Source organism: Oncorhynchus gorbuscha, unplaced genomic scaffold (genome assembly GCF_021184085.1).
Source record: "Oncorhynchus gorbuscha isolate QuinsamMale2020 ecotype Even-year unplaced genomic scaffold, OgorEven_v1.0 Un_scaffold_850, whole genome shotgun sequence".
In the NCBI taxonomy this organism is placed as follows: Eukaryota; Metazoa; Chordata; class Actinopteri; order Salmoniformes; family Salmonidae; genus Oncorhynchus; species Oncorhynchus gorbuscha.
Genome location: NW_025745840.1, coordinates 215,864 through 240,850, shown reverse-complemented (window position 1 = coordinate 240,850; position 24,987 = coordinate 215,864). Strand labels below are relative to the sequence as shown.

At 43.0% G+C, this 24,987-nt stretch overlaps 1 protein-coding gene across 1 annotated transcript in view; it reads right to left on the bottom strand.

The window, feature by feature from the left end:
- LOC124020540 (collagen alpha-1(XI) chain-like) overlaps positions 1-24,987 on the bottom strand; it is a 108,443-nt gene that overhangs the window by 27,526 nt on the left and 55,930 nt on the right. Inside the window, exons 20-29 of the mRNA XM_046335778.1 lie at positions 22,280-22,324; positions 22,138-22,191; positions 17,823-17,867; positions 10,580-10,633; positions 10,141-10,185; positions 9,921-9,974; positions 9,031-9,075; positions 8,001-8,162; positions 7,342-7,395; positions 4,904-4,957 (exon numbers count right to left, since the gene is read on the bottom strand). Of these exons, the coding sequence (XP_046191734.1) occupies positions 4,904-4,957; positions 7,342-7,395; positions 8,001-8,162; positions 9,031-9,075; positions 9,921-9,974; positions 10,141-10,185; positions 10,580-10,633; positions 17,823-17,867; positions 22,138-22,191; positions 22,280-22,324 (612 nt within the window). The remainder of the gene's footprint in view (positions 1-4,903; positions 4,958-7,341; positions 7,396-8,000; positions 8,163-9,030; positions 9,076-9,920; positions 9,975-10,140; positions 10,186-10,579; positions 10,634-17,822; positions 17,868-22,137; positions 22,192-22,279; positions 22,325-24,987) is intronic.

Genomic DNA, 24,987 nt, shown 5'->3' with positions numbered 1-24,987 from the left:
CGCTCCTAGAGAACACTCTGAACGCTCCTAGAGAACACTGTGAACGCTCCTAGAGTGAAACACTCTGAACGCTCCTAGAGGGAAACACTCTGAACGCTCCTAGAGAACACTCTGAACGCTCCTAGAGTGAAACACTCTGAACGCTCCTAGAAAACGCTCTGAACGCTCCTAGAAAACACTCTGAACGCTCCTAGAGAACACTCTGAACGCTCCTAGAGTGAAACGCTCTGAACGCTCCTAGAGAACACTCTGAACGCTCCTAGAGAACACTGTGAACGCTCCTAGAGAACACTCTGAACGCTCCTAGAGAACACTCTGAACGCTCCTAGAAAACACTCTGAACGCTCCTGGAGAACACTCTGAATGCTCCTAGAGTGAAACACTCTGAACGCTCCTAGAGAACACTCTGAACGCTAATAGAGCGAAACACTCTGAACGCTCCTAGAGCGAAACACGCTCCTAGAGACACTCTGCTCCTAGAGAACGCTCTGAACGCTCCTAGAGAACACTTTGAACGCTCCTAGAGAACACTCTGAATGCTCCTAGAAACACTCTGAACGCTCCTAGAGTGAAACATTCTGAACGCTCCTAGAGAACACTCTGAACGCTCCTAGAGAACACTCTGAACGCTCCTAGAGAACACTCTGAACGCTCCTAGAGAACACTCTGAACGCTCCTAGAGCGAAACACTCTGAACGCTCCTAGAGAACACTCTGAACGCTCCTAGAGCGAAACACTCTGAACGCTCCTAGAGAACACTCTGAACGCTCCTAGAGCGAGACACTCTGAACGCTCCTAGAGCGAAACACTCTGAACGCTCCTAGAGCGAAACACTTTGAACGCTCCTAGAGAACACTCTGAACGCTCCTAGAGCGAGACACTCTGAACGCTCCTAGAGAACACTCTGAACGCTCCTAGAGCGAAACACTCTGAACGCTCCTAGAGAACACTCTGAACGCTCCTAGAGCGAGACACTCTGAACGCTCCTAGAGCGAAACACTCTGAACGCTCCTAGAGCGAAACACTCTGAACGCTCCTAGAGAACACTCTGAACGCTCCTAGAGTGAAACATTCTGAACGCTCCTAGAGAACACTCTGAACGCTCCTAGAGAACACTGTGAACGCTCCTAGAGTGAAACACTCTGAACGCTCCTAGAGAACACTCTGAACGCTCCTAGAGAACACTCTGAACGCTCCTAGAGTGAAACACTCTGAACGCTCCTAGAGAACACTCTGAACGCTCCTAGAGAACACTGTGAACGCTCCTAGAGAACACTCTGAACGCTCCTAGAGAACACTCTGAACGCTCCTAGAGAACACTCTGAACGCTCCTAGAGTGAAACACTCTGAACGCTCCTAGAGAACACTCTGAACGCTCCTAGAGAACACTGTGAACGCTCCTAGAGAACACTCTGAACGCTCCTAGAGAACACTCTGAACGCTCCTAGAGAACACTCTGAACGCTCCTAGAGCGAAACACTCTGAACGCTCCTAGAGCGAAACACTCTGAACGCTCCTAGAGAACACTCTGAACGCTCCTAGTGCGAAACACTGAACACTCCTAGAGTGAAACACTCTGAACGCTCCTAGAGCGAAACACTCTGAACGCTCCTAGAGCGAAACACTCTGAAAGCTCCTAGAGAACACTCTGAACGCTCCTAGAGCGAAACACTCTGAACGCTCCTAGAGAACAGTCTGAACGCTCCTAGAGCGAAACACTCTGAACGCTCCTAGAGAACACTCTGAACGCTCCTAGACGGAAACACTCTGAACTCTCCAAGAGCAAAACACTCTGAACGCTCCTAGAGCGAAACACTCTGAACGCTCCTAGAGAACACTCTGAACTCTCCAAGAGTGAAACACTCTGAACGCTCCTAGACGGAAACACTCTGAACTCTCCAAGAGCGAAACACTCTCAACGCTCCGAGAGCGAAACACTCTGAACGCTCCTAGAGAACACTCTGAACTCTCCAAGAGTGAAACACTCTGAACGCTCCTAGACGGAAACACTCTGAACTCTCCAAGAGCGAAACACTCTCAACGCTCCGAGAGCGAAACACTCTGAACGCTCCTAGAGGGAAACACTCTGAACGCTCCTAGAGAACACTCTGAACGCTCCTAGAGCGAAACACTCTGAACGCTCCTAGAGTGAAACACTCTGAACGCTCCTAGAGAACACTCTGAACGCTCCTAGAGTGAAACACTCTGAACGCTCCTAGAAAACGCTCTGAACGCTCCTAGAAAACACTCTGAACGCTCCTAGAGAACACTCTGAACGCTCCTAGAGTGAAACGCTCTGAACGCTCCTAGAGAACACTCTGAACGCTCCTAGAGAACACTGTGAACGCTCCTAGAGAACACTCTGAACGCTCCTAGAGAACACTCTGAACGCTCCTAGAAAACACTCTGAACGCTCCTGGAGAACACTCTGAATGCTCCTAGAGTGAAACACTCTGAACGCTCCTAGAGAACACTCTGAACGCTAATAGAGCGAAACACTCTGAACGCTCCTAGAGCGAAACACTCTGAACGCTCCTAGAGAACGCTCTGAACGCTCCTAGAGCGAAACACTTTGAACGCTCCTAGAGAACACTCTGAATGCTCCTAGAAAACACTCTGAACGCTCCTAGAGTGAAACATTCTGAACGCTCCTAGAGAACACTCTGAACGCTCCTAGAGAACACTCTGAACGCTCCTAGAGAACACTCTGAACGCTCCTAGAGAACACTCTGAACGCTCCTAGAGCGAAACACTCTGAACGCTCCTAGAGAACACTCTGAACGCTCCTAGAGCGAAACACTCTGAACGCTCCTAGAGAACACTCTGAACGCTCCTAGAGCGAACACTCTGAACGCTCCTAGAGAACACTCTGAACGCTCCTAGAGCGAAACACTCTGAACGCTCCTAGAGAACACTCTGAACGCTCCTAGAGCGAAACACTCTGAACGCTCCTAGAGAACACTCTGAACGCTCCTAGAGCGAAACACTCTGAACGCTCCTAGAGAACACTCTGAACGCTCCTAGAGCGAAACACTCTGAACGCTCCTAGTGCGAAACACTCTGAACGCTCCTAGAGCGAAACACTCTGAACGCTCCTAGAGAACACTCTGAACGCTCCTAGAGTGAAACATTCTGAACGCTCCTAGAGAACACTCTGAACGCTCCTAGAGAACACTGTGAACGCTCCTAGAGTGAAACACTCTGAACGCTCCTAGAGAACACTCTGAACGCTCCTAGAGAACACTCTGAACGCTCCTAGAGTGAAACACTCTGAACGCTCCTAGAGAACACTCTGAACGCTCCTAGAGAACACTGTGAACGCTCCTAGAGAACACTCTGAACGCTCCTAGAGAACACTCTGAACGCTCCTAGAGAACACTCTGAACGCTCCTAGAGTGAAACACTCTGAACGCTCCTAGAGAACACTCTGAACGCTCCTAGAGAACACTGTGAACGCTCCTAGAGAACACTCTGAACGCTCCTAGAGAACACTCTGAACGCTCCTAGAGAACACTCTGAACGCTCCTAGAGCGAAACACTCTGAACGCTCCTAGAGCGAAACACTCTGAACGCTCCTAGAGAACACTCTGAACGCTCCTAGTGCGAAACACTGAACACTCCTAGAGTGAAACACTCTGAACGCTCCTAGAGCGAAACACTCTGAACGCTCCTAGAGCGAAACACTCTGAAAGCTCCTAGAGAACACTCTGAACGCTCCTAGAGCGAAACACTCTGAACGCTCCTAGAGAACAGTCTGAACGCTCCTAGAGCGAAACACTCTGAACGCTCCTAGAGAACACTCTGAACGCTCCTAGACGGAAACACTCTGAACTCTCCAAGAGCAAAACACTCTCAACGCTCCGAGAGCGAAACACTCTGAACGCTCCTAGAGAACACTCTGAACTCTCCAAGAGTGAAACACTCTGAACGCTCCTAGACGGAAACACTCTGAACTCTCCAAGAGCGAAACACTCTCAACGCTCCGAGAGCGAAACACTCTGAACGCTCCTAGAGAACACTCTGAACGCTCCGAGAGCGAAACACTCTGAACGCTCCTAGAGCACACTCTGAACGCTCCTAGAGCGAAACACTCTGAACGCTCCTAGAGCGAAACACTCTGAACGCTCCTAGAGCGAAACACTCTGAACGCTCCTAGAGAACACTCTGAACGCTCCTAGAGAACACTCTGAACGCTCCTAGAGAACACTCTGAACGCTCCTAGAGAACACTCTGAACGCTCCTAGAGAACACTCTGAACGCTCCTAGAGAGAAACACTCTGAACGCTCCAAGAGCATAACGCTCTGAATTTAGGAACGCCCAGAGTGCACTCTGGCACTCCAGATTGAATGTATGAATACGCCCTATTGTAAAGCCTCCCTCTACTAAAATCAAATCAAATCAAATTTTATTTGTCACATACACATGGTTAGCAGATGTTAATGCGAGTGTAGCGAAATGCTTGTGCTTCTAGTTCCGACAATGCAGTGATAACCAACAAGTAATCTAACTAACAATTCCAAAACTACTGTCTTATACACAGTGTAAGGGGATAAGGAACATGTACATAAGGATATATGAATGAGTGATGGTACAGAGCAGCATACAGTAGATGGTATCGAGTCAGTATATACATATGAGATGAGTGTGTAGACAAAGTAAACAAAGTGGCATAGTTAAAGTGGCTAGTGATACATGTGTTACATAAGGATGCAGTCGATGTTGTAGAGTACAGTATATACATATGCATATGAGATGAATAATGTAGGGTAAGTAACATTATATAAGGTAGCATTGTTTAAAGTGGCTAGTGATATATTTACATCATTTCCCATCAATTCCCATTATTAAAATGGCTGGAGTTGGGTCAGTGTCAATGACAGTGTGTTGGCAGCAGCTACTCACCCTCTTCCCCTTCTCTCCCAAAACTCCAATAGATCCAGGAAAACCATCCGAACCCTGTTGGGATTGACACACACAGAAACATTACTGCTACGATCAGACAATGTGTTAGCCTTCTCTGTTACTGCTACGATCAAACAATGTGTTAGTTACTGCTACGATCAGACAATGTGTTAGTTACTGTTATGATCAGACAATGTGTTAGTTACTGTTACGATCAGACAATGTGTTAGCCTTCTCTGTGTTCCTGCTACGATCAGACAATGTGTTAGCCTTCTCTGTGTTCCTGCTACGATCAGACAATGTGTTAGCCTTCTCTGTGTTCCTGCTACGATCAGACAATGTGTTAGCCTTCTCTGTGTTCCTGCTACGATCAGACAATGTGTTAGCCTTCTCTGTGTTACTGCTACGATCAGACAATGTGTTAGCCTTCTCTGTGTTCCTGCTACGATCAGACAATGTGTTAGCCTTCTCTGTGTTCCTGCTACGATCAGACAATGTGTTAGCCTTCTCTGTGTTCCTGCTACGATCAGACAATGTGTTAGCCTTCTCTGTTACTGCTACGATCAGACAATGTGTTAGTTACTGCTACGATCAGACAATGTGTTAGCCTTCTCTGTGTTCCTGCTACGATCAGACAATGTGTTAGCCTTCTCTGTTACTGCTACGATCAGACAATGTGTTAGTTACTGCTACGATCAGACAATGTGTTAGTTACTGCTACGATCAGACAATGTGTTAGTTACTGCTACGATCAGACAATGTGTTAGCCTTCTCTGTGTTACTGCTACGATCAGACAATGTGTTAGCCTTCTCTGTTACTGCTACGATCAGACAATGTGTTAGCCTTCTCTGTTACTGCTACGATCAGACAATGTGTTAGCCTTCTCTGTTTACTGCTACGATCAGACAATGTGTTAGCCTTCTCTGTTACTGCTACGATCAGACAATGTGTTAGTTACTGCTACGATCAGACAATGTGTTAGCCTTCTCTGTGTTCCTGCTACGATCAGACAATGTGTTAGCCTTCTCTGTTACTGCTACGATCAGACAATGTGTTAGTTACTGCTACGATCAGACAATGTGTTAGTTACTGCTACGATCAGACAATGTGTTAGCCTTCTCTGTGTTACTGCTACGATCAGACAATGTGTTAGCCTTCTCTGTTACTGCTACGATCAGACAATGTGTTAGTTACTGCTACGATCAGACAATGTGTTAGCCTTCTCTGTGTTACTGTTACGATCAGACAATGTGTTAGCCTTCTCTGTTTACTGCTACGATCAGACAATGTGTTAGCCTTCTCTGTTACTGCTACGATCAGACAATGTGTTAGTTACTGCTACGATCAGACAATGTGTTAGCCTTCTCTGTGTTCCTGCTACGATCAGACAATGTGTTAGCCTTCTCTGTTACTGCTACGATCAGACAATGTGTTAGTTACTGCTACGATCAGACAATGTGTTAGCCTTCTCTGTTACTGCTACGATCAGACAATGTGTTAGTTACTGCTACGATCAGACAATGTGTTAGCCTTCTCTGTGTTACTGCTACGATCAGACAATGTGTTAGCCTTCTCTGTTACTGCTACGATCAGACAATGTGTTAGTTACTGCTACGATCAGACAATGTGTTAGTTACTGCTACGATCAGACAATGTGTTAGCCTTCTCTGTTACTGCTACGATCAGACAATGTGTTAGTTACTGCTACGATCAGACAATGTGTTAGTTACTGCTACGATCAGACAATGTGTTAGCCTTCTCTGTTTACTGCTACGATCAGACAATGTGTTAGCCTTCTCTGTGTTACTGCTACGATCAGACAATGTGTTAGCCTTCTCTGTGTTCCTGCTACGATCAGACAATGTGTTAGCCTTCTCTGTGTTACTGCTACGATCAGACAATGTGTTAGCCTTCTCTGTGTTCCTGCTACGATCAGACAATGTGTTAGCCTTCTCTGTGTTACTGCTACGATCAGACAATGTGTTAGCCTTCTCTGTGTTCCTGCTACGATCAGACAATGTGTTAGCCTTCTCTGTGTTACTGCTACGATCAGACAATGTGTTAGCCTTCTCTGTGTTCCTGCTACGATCAGACAATGTGTTAGCCTTCTCTGTGTTCCTGCTACGATCAGACAATGTGTTAGCCTTCTCTGTGTTCCTGCTACGATCAGACAATGTGTTAGCCTTCTCTGTTACTGCTACGATCAGACAATGTGTTAGTTACTGCTACGATCAGACAATGTGTTAGTTACTGCTACGATCAGACAATGTGTTAGTTACTGCTACGATCAGACAATGTGTTAGCCTTCTCTGTGTTCCTGCTACGATCAAACAATGTGTTAGCCTTCTCTGTTACTGCTACGATCAAACAATGTGTTAGCCTTCCCTTTGTTAACTGACATGTATATTGGTTTACTTGATATATTAACTCCTCTCACCTTCGGTCCTTTTTGTCCAGGATACCCCGGTAACCCTGGAACTCCCAGTTTACCCTGAGAGAGAGAGAGAGGAGGAGAAGAGAGAGGAGAGAGAGCGAGAGAGAGAGAGAGAGAGAGAGAGAGAGAGAGAGAGAGAGAGAGAGAGAGAGAGAGAGAGAGAGAGAGAGAGAGAGAGAGAGAGAGAGAGAGAGAGAAGAGAGAGAAGAGAGGAGAGAGAGAGAGAGAGAGAGAGAGAGAGAGAGAGAGAGAGAGAGAGAGAGAGAGAGAGAGAGAGAGAGAGGAGAAGAGAGAGAGAGAGAGAGAGAGAGAGAGAGAGAGAAGAGAGAGAGAGAGAGAGAGAGAGAGGGAGAGAGAGAGAGAGGAGGAGGGAGAGAGAGAGAGAGAGAGAGAGAGAGAGAGAGAGAGAGAGAGAGAGAGAGAGAGAGAGAGAGAGAGAGGAGAGGAGGAGGAGAAGAGAGAGGAGGAGGAGGAGAGAGAGAGAGAGAGAGAGAGAGAGAGAGAGAGAGAGAGAGAGAGAGAGAGAGAGAGAGAGAGAGAGAGAGAAGATTGAGTCTTCTGGAAATGTTGACTTCATGTAACTTTTTCTTTAGCTCAGTGGGACAGTGGGACAGTGCAGACAACCCCCTTCCTCCCACACACCCCATCTGTGTACCACCTACCTTTTCTCCAGCGATGCCCACGGCTCCAGCCTCCCCCAGGGGTCCAGCCTGTCCTTTAGGTCCTTCAGGACCATCCTCTCCCCTGGACCCTGGGACCCCGTTGTCACCCCCGTCACCTTTCAGCCCCATCTCTCCCTTAGAGCCGGGGAACCCATCCTCACCCTACAACCCGGAACAGAGATAACTCTGGGTAGTGCTTTGTAAAAAACACAGAGCTAATCGGGGTATAGCTGGGTAAAACACAGAGATAACTCAGGGTATAGCTGGGTAAAACACAGAGATAATTCAGGGTATAGCTGGGTAAAACACAGAGATAACTCTGGGTAGTGCTTTGTAAAAAACACAGAGCTAATCGGGGTATAGCTGGGTAAAACACAGAGATAACTCAGGGTAGAGCTGGGTAAAACACAGAGATAACTCAGGGTAGAGCTGGGTAAAACACAGAGATAACTCAGGGTAGAGCTGGGTAAAACACAGAGATAACTCAGGGTAGAGATGGGTAAAACACAGAGATAACTCAGGGTAGAGCTGTGTAAAACAGAGATAACTCAGGGTAGAGCTGGGTAAACCACAGAGATAACTCAGGGTACAGCTGGGTAAAACAGAGATAACTCAGGGTATAGCTGGGTAAAACACAGAGATAACTCAGGGTAGAGATGGGTAAAACACAGAGATAACACAGGGTAGAGCTGGGTAAAACACAGAGATAACTCCGGGTAGAGCTGGGTAAAACAGAGATAACTCAGGGTAGTGCTTTGTAAAAAACACAGAGATAACTCAGGGTAGAGCTGGGTAAAACACAGAGATAACTCAGGGTAGAGCTGGGTAAAACACAGAGATAACACAGGGTAGAGCTGGGTAAACCACAGCGATAACTCAGGGTAGAGCTGGGTAAAACACAAAGATAACACAGGGTAGAGCTGGATAAAACACAGAGATAACACAGGGTAGAGCTGGGTAAACCACAGAGATAACTCAGGGTAGAGCTGGGTAAAACAGAGATAACAGGGTAGATCTGTGTCTCTCTCACCTTCTCCCCTTTGCTTCCCTTCATTCCTCTAATTCCGTCCGCTCCCTGTGGATGAGACAGAGAATACACACTTAGAATGGAACCCAGAGACAGAGAATACACACTTAGAATGGAACCCAGAGACAGAGAATACACACTTAGAATGGAACCCAGAGACAGAGAATACACACTTAGAATGGAACCCAGAGACAGAGAATACAAAGAATGGAACCCAGAGACAGAGAATACACACTTAGAAGGGAACCCAAAGACAGAGAATACACACTTAGAATGGAACCCAGAGACAGAGAATACACACTTAGAAGGGAACCCAAAGACAGAGAATACACACTTAGAATGGAACCCAGAGACAGAGAATACACACTTAGAATGGAACACAGAGACAGAGAATACACACTTAGAAGGGAACCCAAAGACAGAGAATACACACTTAGAATGGAACCCAGAGACAGAGAATACACACTTAGAATGGAACACAGAGACAGAGAATACACACTTAGAATGGAACCCAGAGACAGAGAATACACACTTACAATGGAACCCAGAGACAGAGAATACACACTTACAATGGAACACAGAGATAGAGAATACACACTTAGAATGGAACACAGAGACAGAGAATACACACTTAGAATGGAACCCAGAGACAGAGAATACACACTTAGAATGGAACCCAGAGACAGAGAATACACACTTAAAATGGAACCCAGAGACAGAGAATACACACTTAGAATGGAACCCAGAGACAGAGAATACACACTTAGAATGGAACCCAGAGACAGAGAATACACACTTAGAATGGAACCCAGAGACAGAGAATACACACTTAGAATGGAACCCAGAGACAGAGAATCAGAACAAACAGAACAGAACACAGATTTAGAATGTACCTTCACTCCTCTTGATCCTGGATATCCTATAGGCCCCTGGACTCCTGGTGGGCCCTATACACACACACAGAGACACATCAGTAACATCACACACACACACACACACACACACACACACACACACACACACACACACACACACACACACACACACACACACACACACACACACACACACACACACACACACACACACACACACACACAGTGACAGGCTTACTGGTAGTCCCTTCTCTCCTGGAGTCCCCTCTCTCCCTGGGTGACCCTGTAGACACGAGGACAAGATCATATGGATGAGAGCGAATATGTGTGTGTGTGTGTTAGCGTGTGTGAGTTTGTTAGCGTGTGTGTTAGCATATGTGTGTGTGTGTGTGTGTGTGTGTGTGTGTGTGTGTGTGTGTGTGTGTGTGTGTGTGTGTGTGTGTGTGTGTGTGTGTGTGTGTGTGTGTGTGTGTGTGTGTGTGTGTGTGTTGTGTGTGTGTGTGTGTGTGTGTGTGTTAGTGTGTGTATTAGCGTGTGTGAGTTTGTTAGCGTGTGTGTTAGCGTATGTGTGTGTGTGTGTGTGTTAGTGTGTGCATTAGCGTGTGTGAGTTTGTTAGCGTGTGTGTTAGCGTATGTGTGTGCGTTAGCGTTTATGTTAGTGTGTATGCAGTACTCACGGTAGGTCCATCATTCCCAGGTAGTCCCTGCAACCCTTTCTTCCCTTGGGGCCCCTGAGAGACAAAGCCATTTTAATTACAACCTACACCTTTAATTTACCTCATCATATCATATGGCATGTAAAGTATATGTTGTCATATATTCCTGTGTTTTGACATGTTCTATATATAGTTGAAGTCGGAAGTTTACATACACCTTAGCAAAATACATTTAAACTCAGTTTTTCACAATTCCTGACATTTAATCCTATTAAAAATTCCCTGTTTTATGTCAGTGAGGATCACCACTTCATTTTAAGAATGTGAAATGTCAGAATAATAGTAGAGAGAATGATTTATTTCAGCTTTTATTTATTTAATCACATTCCCAGTGGGTCAGAAGTTTACATACACTCAATTGGTATTTGGTATAATTGCCTTTAAATTGTTTAACTTGGGTCAAACGTTTCGGGTAGCCTTCCACAAGCTTCCCACATTAAGTTGGGTGAATTTTGGCCCATTCCTCCTGACAGAGCTGGTGTAACTGAGTCAGGTTTGTAGGCCTCCTTGCTCGCACATGCTTTTTCAGTTCTGCCCACACATGTTCTATAGGATTGAGTTCAGGGCTTTGTGACGGCCACTCCAACACCTCGACTTTGTTGTCCTTAAGCCATTTTGACACAACATTGGAAGTATGCTTGTCCATTTGTCATCTGGAAGACACATTTGCGACCAAGCTTTAACTTCCTGACTGATGTCTTGTTGCTTCAACATACCCACATAATTGTCCATCCTCATGATGCCATCTATTTTGTGAAGTGCACCAGTCCCTCCTGCAGCAAAGCACCCCCACAACATGATGATGCTTCACGGTTGGGATGGTGTTCTCCGGCTTGCAAGCCCCCCCCCCCCTTTTTCTACAAACATAACGATGGTCATTATGACCAAACAGTTCTATTTTTGTTTCATCAGACCAGAGGACATTTCTCCAAAAAGTACGATCTTTGTCCCCATGTGCAGTTGCAAACCGTAGTCTGGCTATTTATGCGGCTTTGGAGCAGTGGCTTCTCCCTTGCTGAGCGGCCTTTCAGGTTATGTTGATATAGGACTCGTATTACTGTGGATATAGATACTTTTGTACCTGTTTCCTCCAGCATCTTCACAAGGTCCTTTGCTGTTGTTCTGGGATTGATTTTTACTTTTCGCAACAAATTACATTAATCTCTAGGAGACAGAACGCGTCTCCTTCCTGAGCAGTATGACGGCTGCGTGGTCCCATGGTGTTCATACTTGCGTACTATTGTTTGTACAGATGAACGTGGTACATTCAGGCATTTGGCTCCCAAGGATGAACCAGACATGTGGAGGTCTACATTTCTTTTCTGAGGTCTTGGATGACTTCTTTTGATTTTCCCAGGATGCCAAGCAAAGAGGCACTGAGTTTGAAGGTAGGCCTTGAAATACATCCACAGGTACACCTCCAATTGACTCAAATGATGTCAATTAGCCTATCAGAAGCTTCTAAAGCCATGACATATTTTCTAGAATATTCCAAGTTGTTTAAAGTCACAATCAACTTAGTGTATGTAAACGTCTGACCCACTGGAATTGTGATACAGTGAATTATAATTTAAATAATCTGTCTGTAAACAATTGTTGGAAAAATGACTTGTGTCATGCACAAAGTAGATGTCCTAACCAACTTGCCATAACTATAGTTTGTTAACAAGAAATTTGTGGAGTGGTTGAAAAACGAGTTTTAATGACTCCAACCTAAGTGTATGTAAACTTCTGACTTCAAATGTATATTGACATACAGTATCTCATACATTCTGTGTTGGTATGTTTCAACCACAACCTACTTTAACATGTTTAACATGGTAGGACAGTCCTACCTTAACTTAGACATGTTTAACATGGTAGGACAGTCCTACCTTAACTTAGACATGTTTAATATGGTAGGACAGTCCTACCTTAACTTAGACATGTTTAACATGGTAGGACAGTCCTACCTTAACTTAGACATGTTTAATATAGTAGGACAGTCCTACCTTAACTTAGACATGTTTAACATGGTAGGACAGTCCTACCTTAACTTAGACATGTTTAATATAGTAGGACAGTCCTACCTTAACTTAGACATGTTTAACATGGTAGGACAGTCCTACCTTAACTTTATCATGTTTAACATGGTAGGACAGTCCTACCTTAACTTAGACATGTTTAATATAGTAGGACAGTCCTACCTTAACTTAGACATGTTTAACATGGTAGGACAGTCCTACCTTAACTTTATCATGTTTAACATGGTAGGACAGTCCTACCTTAACTTAGACATGTTTAATATAGTAGGACAGTCCTACCTTAACTTAGACATGTTTAACATGGTAGGACAGTCCTACCTTAACTTTATCATGTTTAACATGGTAGGACAGTCCTACCTTAACTTTATCATGTTTAACATGGTAGGACAGTCCTACCTTAACTTTATCATGTTTAACATGGTAGGACAGTCCTACCTTAACTTTATCATGTTTAACATGGTAGGACAGTCCTACCTTAACTTAGACATGTTTAATATAGTAGGACAGTCCTACCTTAACTTTATCATGTTTAATATAGTAGGACAGTCCTACCTTAACTTAGACATGTTTAACATGGTAGGACAGTCCTACCTTAACTTTATCATGTTTAACATGGTAGGACAGTCCTACCTTAACTTAGACATGTTTAATATAGTAGGACAGTCCTACCTTAACTTTATCATGTTTAATATAGTAGGACAGTCCTACCTTAACTTAGACATGTTTAACATGGTAGGACAGTCCTACCTTAACTTTATCATGTTTAATATGGTAGGACAGTCCTACCTTAACTTAGACATGTTTAATATAGTAGGACAGTCCTACCTTAACTTAGACATGTTTAACATGGTAGGACAGTCCTACCTTAACTTTATCATGTTTAACATGGTAGGACAGTCCTACCTTAACTTTATCATGTTTAACATGGTAGGACAGTCCTACCTTAACTTAGACATGTTTAACATGGTAGGACAGTCCTACCTTAACTTAGACATGTTTAATATAGTAGGACAGTCCTACCTTAACTTTATCATGTTTAATATAGTAGGACAGTCCTACCTTAACTTAGACATGTTTAACATGGTAGGACAGTCCTACCTTAACTTAGACATGTTTAACATGGTAGGACAGTCCTACCTTAACTTAGACATGTTTAATATAGTAGGACAGTCCTACCTTAACTTAGACATGTTTAACATGGTAGGACAGTCCTACCTTAACTTAGACATGTTTAACATGGTAGGACAGTCCTACCTTAACTTAGACATGTTTAATATAGTAGGACAGTCCTACCTTAACTTAGACATGTTTAATATAGTAGGACAGTCCTACCTTAACTTAGACATGTTTAATATGCAGTAGGACAGTCCTACCTTAACTTAGACATGTTTAATATAGTAGGACAGTCCTACCTTAACTTAGACATGTTTAATATGGTAGGACAGTCCTACCTTAACTTTATCATGTTTAACATAGTAGGACAGTCCTACCTTAACTTAGACATGTTTAATATAGTAGGACAGTCCTACCTTAACTTAGACATGTTTAATATAGTAGGACAGTCCTACCTTAACTTTAACATGTTTAATATAGTAGGACAGTCCTACCTTAACTTTATCATGTTTAATATAGTAGGACAGTCCTACCTTAACTTTATCATGTTTAACATAGTAGGACAGTCCTACCTTAACTTAGACATGTTTAATATGCAGTATATGTTGACAACATATTTAGGACAGTCCTACCTTAACTTAGACATGTTTAATATAGTAGGACAGTCCTACCTTAACTTTATCATGTTTAATATAGTAGGACAGTCCTACCTTAACTTTATCATGTTTAATATAGTAGGACAGTCCTACCTTAACTTTATCATGTTTAATATAGTAGGACAGTCCTACCTTAACTTAGACATGTTTAATATAGTAGGACAGTCCTACCTTAACTTAGACATGTTTAATATAGTAGGACAGTCCTACCTTAACTTTATCATGTTTAATATAGTAGGACAGTCCTACCTTAACTTAGACATGTTTAATATAGTAGGACAGTCCTACCTTAACTTAGACATGTTTAATATAGTAGGACAGTCCTACCTTAACTTAGACATGTTTAATATAGTAGGACAGTCCTACCTTAACTTTATCATGTTTAATATAGTAGGACAGTCCTACCTTAACTTAGACATGTTTAATATAGTAGGACAGTCCTACCTTAACTTAGACATGTTTAATATAGTAGGACAGTCCTACCTTAACTTAGACATGTTTAATATAGTAGGACAGTCCTACCTTAACTTTATCATGTTTAATATAGTAGGACAGTCCTACCTTAACTTTATCATGTTTAATATAGTAGGACAGTCCTACCTTAACTTAGACATGTTTAATATAGTAGGACAGTCCTACCTTAACTTAGACATGTTTAATATAGTAGGACAGTCCTACCTTAACTTTATCATGTTTAATATAGTAGGACAGTCCTACCTTAACTTTATCATGTTTAATATAGTAGGACAGTCCTACCTTAACTTAGACATGTTTAATATAGTAGGACAGTCCTACCTTAACTTAGACATGTTTAATATAGTAGGACAGTCCTACCTTAACTTAGACATGTTTAATATAGTAGGACAGTCCTACCTTAACTTAGACATGTTTAATATAGTAGGACAGTCCTACCTTAACTTAGACATGTTTAATATAGTAGGACAGTCCTACCTTAACTTAGACATGTTTAATATAGTAGGACAGTCCTACCTTAACTTAGACATGTTTAATATAGTAGGACAGTCCTACCTTAACTTAGACATGTTTAATATAGTAGGACAGTCCTACCTTAACTTAGACATGTTTAACATGGTAGGACAGTCCTACCTTAACTTAGACATGTTTAATATAGTAGGACAGTCCTACCTTAACTTAGACATGTTTAACATGGTAGGACAGTCCTACCTTAACTTTATCATGTTTAACATGGTAGGACAGTCCTACCTTAACTTAGACATGTTTAACATGGTAGGACAGTCCTACCTTAACTTAGACATGTTTAATATAGTAGGACAGTCCTACCTTAACTTAGACATGTTTAATATAGTAGGACAGTCCTACCTTAACTTAGACATGTTTAATATAGTAGGACAGTCCTACCTTAACTTTATCATGTTTAATATAGTAGGACAGTCCTACCTTAACTTTATCATGTTTAATATAGTAGGACAGTCCTACCTTAACTTAGACATGTTTAATATAGTAGGACAGTCCTACCTTAACTTAGACATGTTTAATATAGTAGGACAGTCCTACCTTAACTTTATCATGTTTAATATAGTAGGACAGTCCTACCTTAACTTTATCATGTTTAATATAGTAGGACAGTCCTACCTTAACTTAGACATGTTTAATATAGTAGGACAGTCCTACCTTAACTTAGACATGTTTAATATAGTAGGACAGTCCTACCTTAACTTTATCATGTTTAATATAGTAGGACAGTCCTACCTTAACTTAGACATGTTTAATATAGTAGGACAGTCCTACCTTAACTTAGACATGTTTAATATAGTAGGACAGTCCTACCTTAACTTAGACATGTTTAACATGGTAGGACAGTCCTACCTTAACTTAGACATGTTTAATATGGTAGGACTGTCCTACCTTAACTTAGACATGTTTAATATGGTAGGACTGTCCTACCTTAACTTTATCATGTTTAATATGGTAGGACTGTCCTACCTTAACTTTATCATGTTTAATATGGTAGGACTGTCCTACCTTAACTTAGACATGTTTAATATGGTAGGACTGTCCTACCTTAACTTTATCATGTTTAATATGGTAGGACTGTCCTACCTTAACTTAGACATGTTTAACATGGTAGGACTGTCCTACCTTAACTTAGACATGTTTAATATGGTAGGACTGTCCTACCTTAACTTTATCATGTTTAATATGGTAGGACTGTCCTACCTTAACTTTATCATGTTTAATATAGTAGGACAGTCCTACCTTAACTTTATCATGTTTAATATGGTAGGACTGTCCTACCTTGACTTTATCATGTTTAATATAGTAGGACAGTCCTACCTTAACTTTAACATGTTTAATATAGTAGGACAGTCCTACCTTAACTTAGACATGTTTAATATAGTAGGACAGTCCTACCTTAACTTAGACATGTTTAACATGGTAGGACAGTCCTACCTTAACTTTATCATGTTTAATATGGTAGGACTGTCCTACCTTAACTTTATCATGTTTAATATAGTAGGACAGTCCTACCTTAACTTTATCATGTTTAATATGGTAGGACTGTCCTACCTTGACTTTATCATGTTTAATATAGTAGGACAGTCCTACCTTAACTTTAACATGTTTAATATAGTAGGACAGTCCTACCTTAACTTAGACATGTTTAATATAGTAGGACAGTCCTACCTTAACTTAGACATGTTTAACATGGTAGGACAGTCCTACCTTAACTTTATCATGTTTAATATAGTAGGACAGTCCTACCTTAACTTAGACATGTTTAATATAGTAGGACAGTCCTACCTTAACTTAGACATGTTTAACATGGTAGGACAGTCCTACCTTAACTTAGACATGTTTAACATGGTAGGACAGTCCTACCTTAACTTAGACATGTTTAATATAGTAGGACAGTCCTACCTTAACTTAGACATGTTTAATATAGTAGGACAGTCCTACCTTAACTTTATCATGTTTAACATGGTAGGACAGTCCTACCTTAACTTAGACATGTTTAATATAGTAGGACAGTCCTACCTTAACTTAGACATGTTTAATATAGTAGGACAGTCCTACCTTAACTTAGACATGTTTAATATAGTAGGACAGTCCTACCTTAACTTTATCATGTTTAATATAGTAGGACAGTCCTACCTTAACTTTATCATGTTTAATATAGTAGGACAGTCCTACCTTAACTTAGACATGTTTAATATAGTAGGACAGTCCTACCTTAACTTTATCATGTTTAATATAGTAGGACAGTCCTACCTTAACTTAGACATGTTTAATATAGTAGGACAGTCCTACCTTAACTTTATCATGTTTAATATGCAGTATATGTTGACAACATATTTCGGACAGTCCTACCTTAACTTTGACATGTTTAATATGCAGTATATGTTGACAACATATTTCGGACAGTCCTACCTTAAGTCCTGGCAAGCCTACCAGGCCCTGAGGACCAGGAAACCCCTGTTAGAGACAGACAGAGAGAGGGAGTTAAGAGAGACAGACAGAGAGAGGGAGTTCAGAGAGACAGACAGAGAGAGGGAGTTCAGAGAGACAGACAGAGAGAGGGAGTTCAGAGAGACAGACAGAGAGAGGGAGTTCAGAGAGACAGACAGAGAGAGGGAGTTAAGAGAGACAGACAGAGAGAGGGAGTTCAGAGAGACAGACAGAGAGAGGGAGTTCAGAGAGACAGACAGAGAGAGGGAGTTCAGAGAGACAGACAGAGAGAGGGAGTTCAGAGAGACAGACAGAGAGAGGGAGTTAAGAGAGACAGACAGAGAGAGGGAGTTCAGAGAGACAGACAGAGAGAGGGAGTTAAGAGAGACAGACAGAGAGAGGGAGTTAAGAGAGACAGACAGAGAGAGGGAGTTCAGAGAGACAGACAGAGAGAGGGAGTTCAGAGTGTCAGTGTGATAATGAAGCGCAGGTCAGATGCTGTTTGTTCACCCGCCCGCTAATTACCCATTGGCCAAAGCCTGACTACATGTGACGAACCTGACCCTACCCTGACCCTAACCTGACCCTAACCTAACCTGACCCTAACCTGACCCTAACCTAACCCTAACCTGACCCTAACCTGACCCTAACCTAACCCTAATCTGACCCTAACCTGACCCTAACCTGAACCTAACCTAACCCTAACCTAACCCTAACCTGACATTAACCTGACCCTAACCTAACACTAACCTGACCCTAACCTGACCCTAACCTAAACCTAACCTGATCCTAACCTGACCCTAACCTGAACCTAACCTAACCCTAACCTGACCCTAACCTGACCCTAACCTGACCCTAACCTAACCCTAACCTGACCCTAACCTGAACCTAACCTGACCCTATCCTGACCCTAACCTGACCCTAACCTAACCTTAACCTGACCCTAACCTGACCCTAACCTGACCCTAACCTGACCCTATCCTGACCCTAACCAGACCATTACCTAACCCTAACCTGACCCTAACCTCACCCTAACCTGACCCTATCCTGACCCTAACCTGACCCTAACCTAACCCTAACCTGACCCTAACCTAACCCTAACCTGACCCTAACCTGACCCTAACCTGACCCTATCCTGACCCTATCCTGACCCTAACCTGACCCTAACCTAACCCTAACCTGACCCTAACCTGACCCTAACCTAACCCTAACCTGACCTTAACCTGACCCTAACCTGACCCTAACCTGACCCTATCCTGACCCTAACCCTAACCCGATCCTAACCTGACCCTAACCTAACCCTAACCTGACTCTAACCTAACCCTAACCTGACCCTAACCCTAATCTGACCCTAACCTGACCCTAACCTGACCCTAACCTAACCCTAACCTGACCCTAACCTAACCCTAACCTGACCTTAACCCTAATCTAACCCTAACCTAACCCTAACCTGACCCTAACCTAACCCTAACCTGACCCTATCCTGACCCTAACCTGACCCTAACCTAACCCTAACCTGACCCTAACCTGACCCTAACCTAACCCTAACCTGACCCTAACCCTAATCTGACCCTAACCTGACCCTAACCTGACCCTAACCTAACCCTAACCTGACCCTAACCTGACCCTAACCTAACCCTAACCTGACCCTAACCTGACCCTAACCTAACCCTAACCTGACCCTAACCTAACCCTAACCTGACCCTAACCTGACCCTAACCTGCTAATATAGAAAATGCACTGTACAGTCAGAAATGGTGTCAAACAATGTTGACAGACCTTTTCAGACAGGCCTCTGTTTCTGCTTATCATTTATGACATTTTAGAAGGCTCTTTGCAAGTCAACTTGGGTCTATACTTGGGTCTATACTGAGATACAGGCAGCTTCACTTCTGCCATTAGTTGTTGTCCTAGACCAGTGGTTCCCAAACTTTATATAGTCCTGTACCCCCTCTAAAACTATATAGTCCCATACCCCTTCAAACATTCAACCTCCAGCTGTACCCCCTCTAAATCTATATAGTCCCGTACCCCTACAAACCTCCGGATGTACCCCCTCTAAATCTATATAGACCCATACCCCTTCAAACATTCAAACCTCCAGCTGTACCCCCTCTAAATATATATAGTCCTGTACCCCTTCAAACATTCAACCTCCAGCTGTACCCCCTCTAAATCTATATAGTCCCGTACCCCTACAAACCTCCGGATGTACCCCCTCTAAATCTATATAGACCCATACTCCTTCAAACATTCAAACCTCCAGCTGTACCCCCTCTAAATCTATATAGTCCCATACCCCTTCAAACATTCAAACCTCCAGATGTTCCCTCTCTAAATCTATATAGTCCCGTACCCTTTCAAACATTCAACCTCCAGCTGTACCCCATCTAAATCTATATAGTCCCCGTACCCCTTCAAACCTCCAGCTGTACCCCCTCTAGCACCAGGGTCAGTGCACTCTCAAATGTTGTTTTTTACCATCATTGTAAGCCTGCCAAACACACTATACAATACATTTATTAAACATAAGAATGAGTGAGAGTTGTCGTCACAACCCGGCTCGTGGGAAGTGACAAAGAGCTCTTATAGGACCAAGGCACAAACAATAATATATATTAATAAAAATAATAATAATCAATAATTTTGCTCTATATTTAACCAACTTACATATCAAACCTTATTTGTTTTATGTGAAAGGCTGTAGACTATGTGAGAGGTTATAGACTATGTGAGAGGTTATAGACTATGTGAGAGGTTACAGACTATGTGAGAGGTTATAGACTATGTGAAAGGTTATAGACTATGTGAGAGGTTATAGACTATGTGAGAGGTTATAGACTATGTGAGAGGTTACAGACTATGTGAGAGGTTATAGACTATGTGAGCGGTTATAGACTATGTGAGAGGTTATAGACTATATGAGAGGTTATAGACTATGTGAGAGGTGATATACTATGTGAGAGGTTATAGACTATATGAGAGGTTATAGACTATGTGAGAGGTTATAGACTATGTGGGAGGTTACAGACTATATGAGAGGTTATAGACTATGTGAGAGGTTATAGACTATGTGAGAGGTTATAGACTATGTGAGAGGTTATAGACTATGTGGGAGGTTACAGACTATATGAGAGGTTATAGACTATGTGAGAGGTTATAGACTATGTGAGAGGTTATAGACTATGTGAGAGGTTATAGAATATGTGAGAGGTTATAGACCTACAGTTAATATGATATTAGACTATGTGAGAGGTTATAGACTATGTGAGAGGTTATAGACTATGTGAGAGGTTATAGACTATGTGAAAGGTTATAGACTATGTGAGAGGTTATAGACTATGTGAGCGGTTATAGACTATGTGAGAGGTTATAGACTATATGAGAGGTTATAGACTATGTGAGAGGTTATAGACTATGTGGGAGGTTACAGACTATATGAGAGGTTATAGACTATGTGAGAGGTTATAGACTATGTGAGAGGTTATAGACTATGTGAGAGGTTATAGACTATGTGAGAGGTTATAGACTATGTGAGAGGTTACAGACTATGTGAGAGGTTATAGACTATGTGAGAGGTTATAGACTATGTGAGAGGTGATATACTATATGAGAGGTTATAGACTATGTGAGAGGTTATAGACTATGTGAGAGGTTATAGACTATGTGAGAGGTTATAGACTATGTGAGAGGTTATAGACTATGTGAGAGGTTATAGACTATGTGAGAGATTATAGACTATGTGAGAGGTTACAGGCCTACAGTCGGTATCCAGGTGTCAGTCAGGCTCCTGTTCCATTGAACCCATTTGAACAGTACAGCTCCCTTGACGTGCCATCGTCCTCTTTTAACCACTTCACCAAGTCTTTCCCCAAACATCACACGACTGTTCTGGTCCTCCGTTATATTTGTTTTCAACTATCCACTTCACAGCTTTGCTCTTATTGATTTAAAGTCTGTCGTGGTCCCTTCTGTGTCAGTGGTGTGTATCTGGGCCATTACAGTTATTATATTATTAGATATAGTTATTAGCTATAGCTGAGGCTGAGGCTCCGACACTAACAACAGATAGAAAATGATGACAGAAAAACCTTCACTGTAGCCTATAGGTATGACTTGTTTTCTCTTTATTCAACCTGCCCACCACCCACCCGCTCTTCATCCACACATTATTCCATGAAGCTAAACCGCCCGCCTCGCGGATATAACCGCGGGGGACATAACCGCGGGGGACTGTCGGTTACGAGTCAACCAGCGCATCACTAGTGTGTGTTTTTTTATGTGTGTGTGTGTGTACCTGCAACCCAGGGTTTCCTTGCTGCCCGGATGCTCCCATCTCCCCCGGAGGTCCCTGTAGACAGAGGAAATGGCATCATAGACACCACTCTTCCAGTTGATGTAAACACAGGGTTCTAGAACGTCTCAGTCGTCACACTCACCAAGTTTCCCTTGGAACCTTGGATTCCATCCACTCCTCGGATTCCCTGAAGAGGGGGAGACAGGTCAGAGAGGGGGAGACAGGCCAGAGAGGGAGAGACAGGCCAGAGAGGGAGAGCCAGGCCAGAGAGGGGGGAAGAGGGGGAGACAGGCCAGAGAGGGGGAGACAGGCCAGAGAGGGAGAGACAGGCCAGAGAGGGAGAGCCAGGCCAGAGAGGGGGAAGAGGGGGAGACAGGCCAGAGAGGGGAGACAGGCCAGAGAGGGAGAGACAGGCCAGAGAGGGAGAGCCAGGCCAGAGAGGGGGAAGAGGGGAGACAGGCCAGAGAGGGGGAGACAGGCCAGAGAGGGGGAGACAGGCCAGAGAGGGGGAGATTGGGGAGGGAGGAAAGAGAAGGGGAGAAAAGGGAGAGAGGGGATAGGGGAAACAGGGGGAAGAGGAGAGAGGGACAACTGTCAATCAACCAAAAAAGTTGGAAGAAGAGATACTGAAGAGAGATAGATTGTCATTAGTGTTGTCTGTCCAGTAAACATCCAGGTATCAGACCAGGCTGTGAGGCTGTAGCTAACTGAGGGAGCTGGCAGGGCTTCCTTCCACCAGGAAACAACAGCTTTATAGATGCAGTAAACATCCAGGTATTAGACCAGGCTGTGAGGCTGTAGCTAACTGAGGGAGCTGGCAGGGCTTCCTTCCACCAGGAAACAACAGCTTTATAGATGCAGTAAACATCCAGGTATTAGACCAGGCTGTGAGGCTGTAGCTAACTGAGGGAGCTGGCAGGGCTTCCTTCCACCAGGAAACAACAGCTTTATAGATGCAGTAAACATTCAGGTATCAGACCAGGCTGTGAGGCCTTCAGGCATTGAAGTTGTTCTGCTGTGCGTGCGTGCGTGCGTGCGCGCGTGCGCGTGCGTGTGCGTGCGCGTGAGTGTGTGTGTGTGTGTGTGTGTGTGTGTGTGTGTGTGTGTGTGTGTGTGTGTGTGTGTGTGTGTGTGTGTGTGTGTGTGTGTGTGTGTGTGTGTGTGTGTGTGTGTGTGTGTGTGTGTGTGTGGTTAGAACAGGTGTAACCAACATGTAACACCCGCAGGTCACAGACTACATGTTGAAAGGTGTTATATTGGCAGACAGACAGAAGCAGAACCTAATGTCTTCTAATCTGATAAAGATGTTAACATGTTTAATGTAACGCCAACATATGTATCATTACCATAACACAGTTTGTCAGCAGCAAGTGGAGACAGGTTGGAGTTGAGTTTTAATGAGAACTGGAGCAACAACTACAAAGCCTTTATGTCTACAGTAAGGATAAAGTCTGTAGGTCTACAGTATAGTAAGGAGGAAGTCTGTAGGTCTACAGTATAGTAAGGATGAAGTCTGTAGGTCTACAGTATAGTAAGGATGAAGTCTGTAGGTCTACATTATAGTAAGGATGAAGTCTGTAGGTCTACAGTATAGTAAGGATGAAGTCTGTAGGTCTACAGTATAGTACGGATGAAGTCTGTAGGTCTACAGTATAGTAAGGATGAAGTCTTTATGTCTACATTATAGTAAGGATGAAGTCTGTAGGTCTACAGTATAGTAAGGATGAAGTCTGTAGGTCTACAGTATAGTAAGGATGAAGTCTTTAGGTAATAATAATAAGGATGAAGTCTTTATGTCTATAGTATAGTAAGGATGAAGTCTTTATGTCTACAGTATAGTAAGGATGAAGTCTGTAGGTCTACAGTATAGTAAGGATGAAGTCTTTAGGTCTACAGTAAGGATGAAGTCTTTATGTCTATAGTATAGTAAGGATGAAGTCTTTATGTCTACAGTAAGGATTAAGTCTTTATGTCTACAGTAAGGATGAAGTCTGTAGGTCTGCAGTATAGGAAGGATGAAGTCTTTAGGTCTACAGTAAGGATAAAGTCTTTAGGTCTACAGTAAGGATGAAGTCTGTAGGTCTACAGTATAGTAAGGATGAAGTCTGTAGGTCTATAGTATAGTAAGGATGAAGTCTTTATGGCTATAGTATAGTAAGGATGAAGTCTGTAGGTCTACAGTATAGTAAGGATGAAGTCTTTATGTCTACAGTATAGTAAGGATGAAGTCTTTATGTCTACAGTAAGGATGAAGTCTGTAGGTCTACAGTATAGTAAGGATGAAGTCTGTAGGTCTACAGTATAGTAAGGAGGAAGTCTGTAGGTCTACAGTATAGTAAGGATGAAGTCTGTAGGTCTACAGTATAGTAAGGATGAAGTCTTTATGTCTACAGTAAGGATGAGGTCTTTATGTCTACAGTAAGGATGAAGTCTTTATGTCTACAGTAAGGATGAAGTCTGTTTCTGCGTCCCAAACTGCAGAGTCACTTTGACCAGGGTCCAGAAGGATGAAGTCTTTATGTCTACAGTAAGGATGAAGTCTTTATGTCTACAGTAAGGATGAAGTCTGTTTCTGCGTCCCAAACTGCAGAGTCACTTTGACCAGGGTCCAGAAGGATGAAGTCTTTATGTCTACAGTAAGGATGAAGTCTTTATGTCTACAGTAAGGATGAAGTCTGTTTCTGCGTCCCAAACTGCAGAGTCACTTTGACCAGGGTCCTGAAGGACGTCTACAGTAAGGATGAAGTATGTTTCTGCGTCCCAAACTGCAGAGTCACTGTGACCAGGGTCCAGAAGGACGTCTACAGTAAGGATGAAGTCTGTTTCTGCGTCCCAAACTGCAGAGTCACT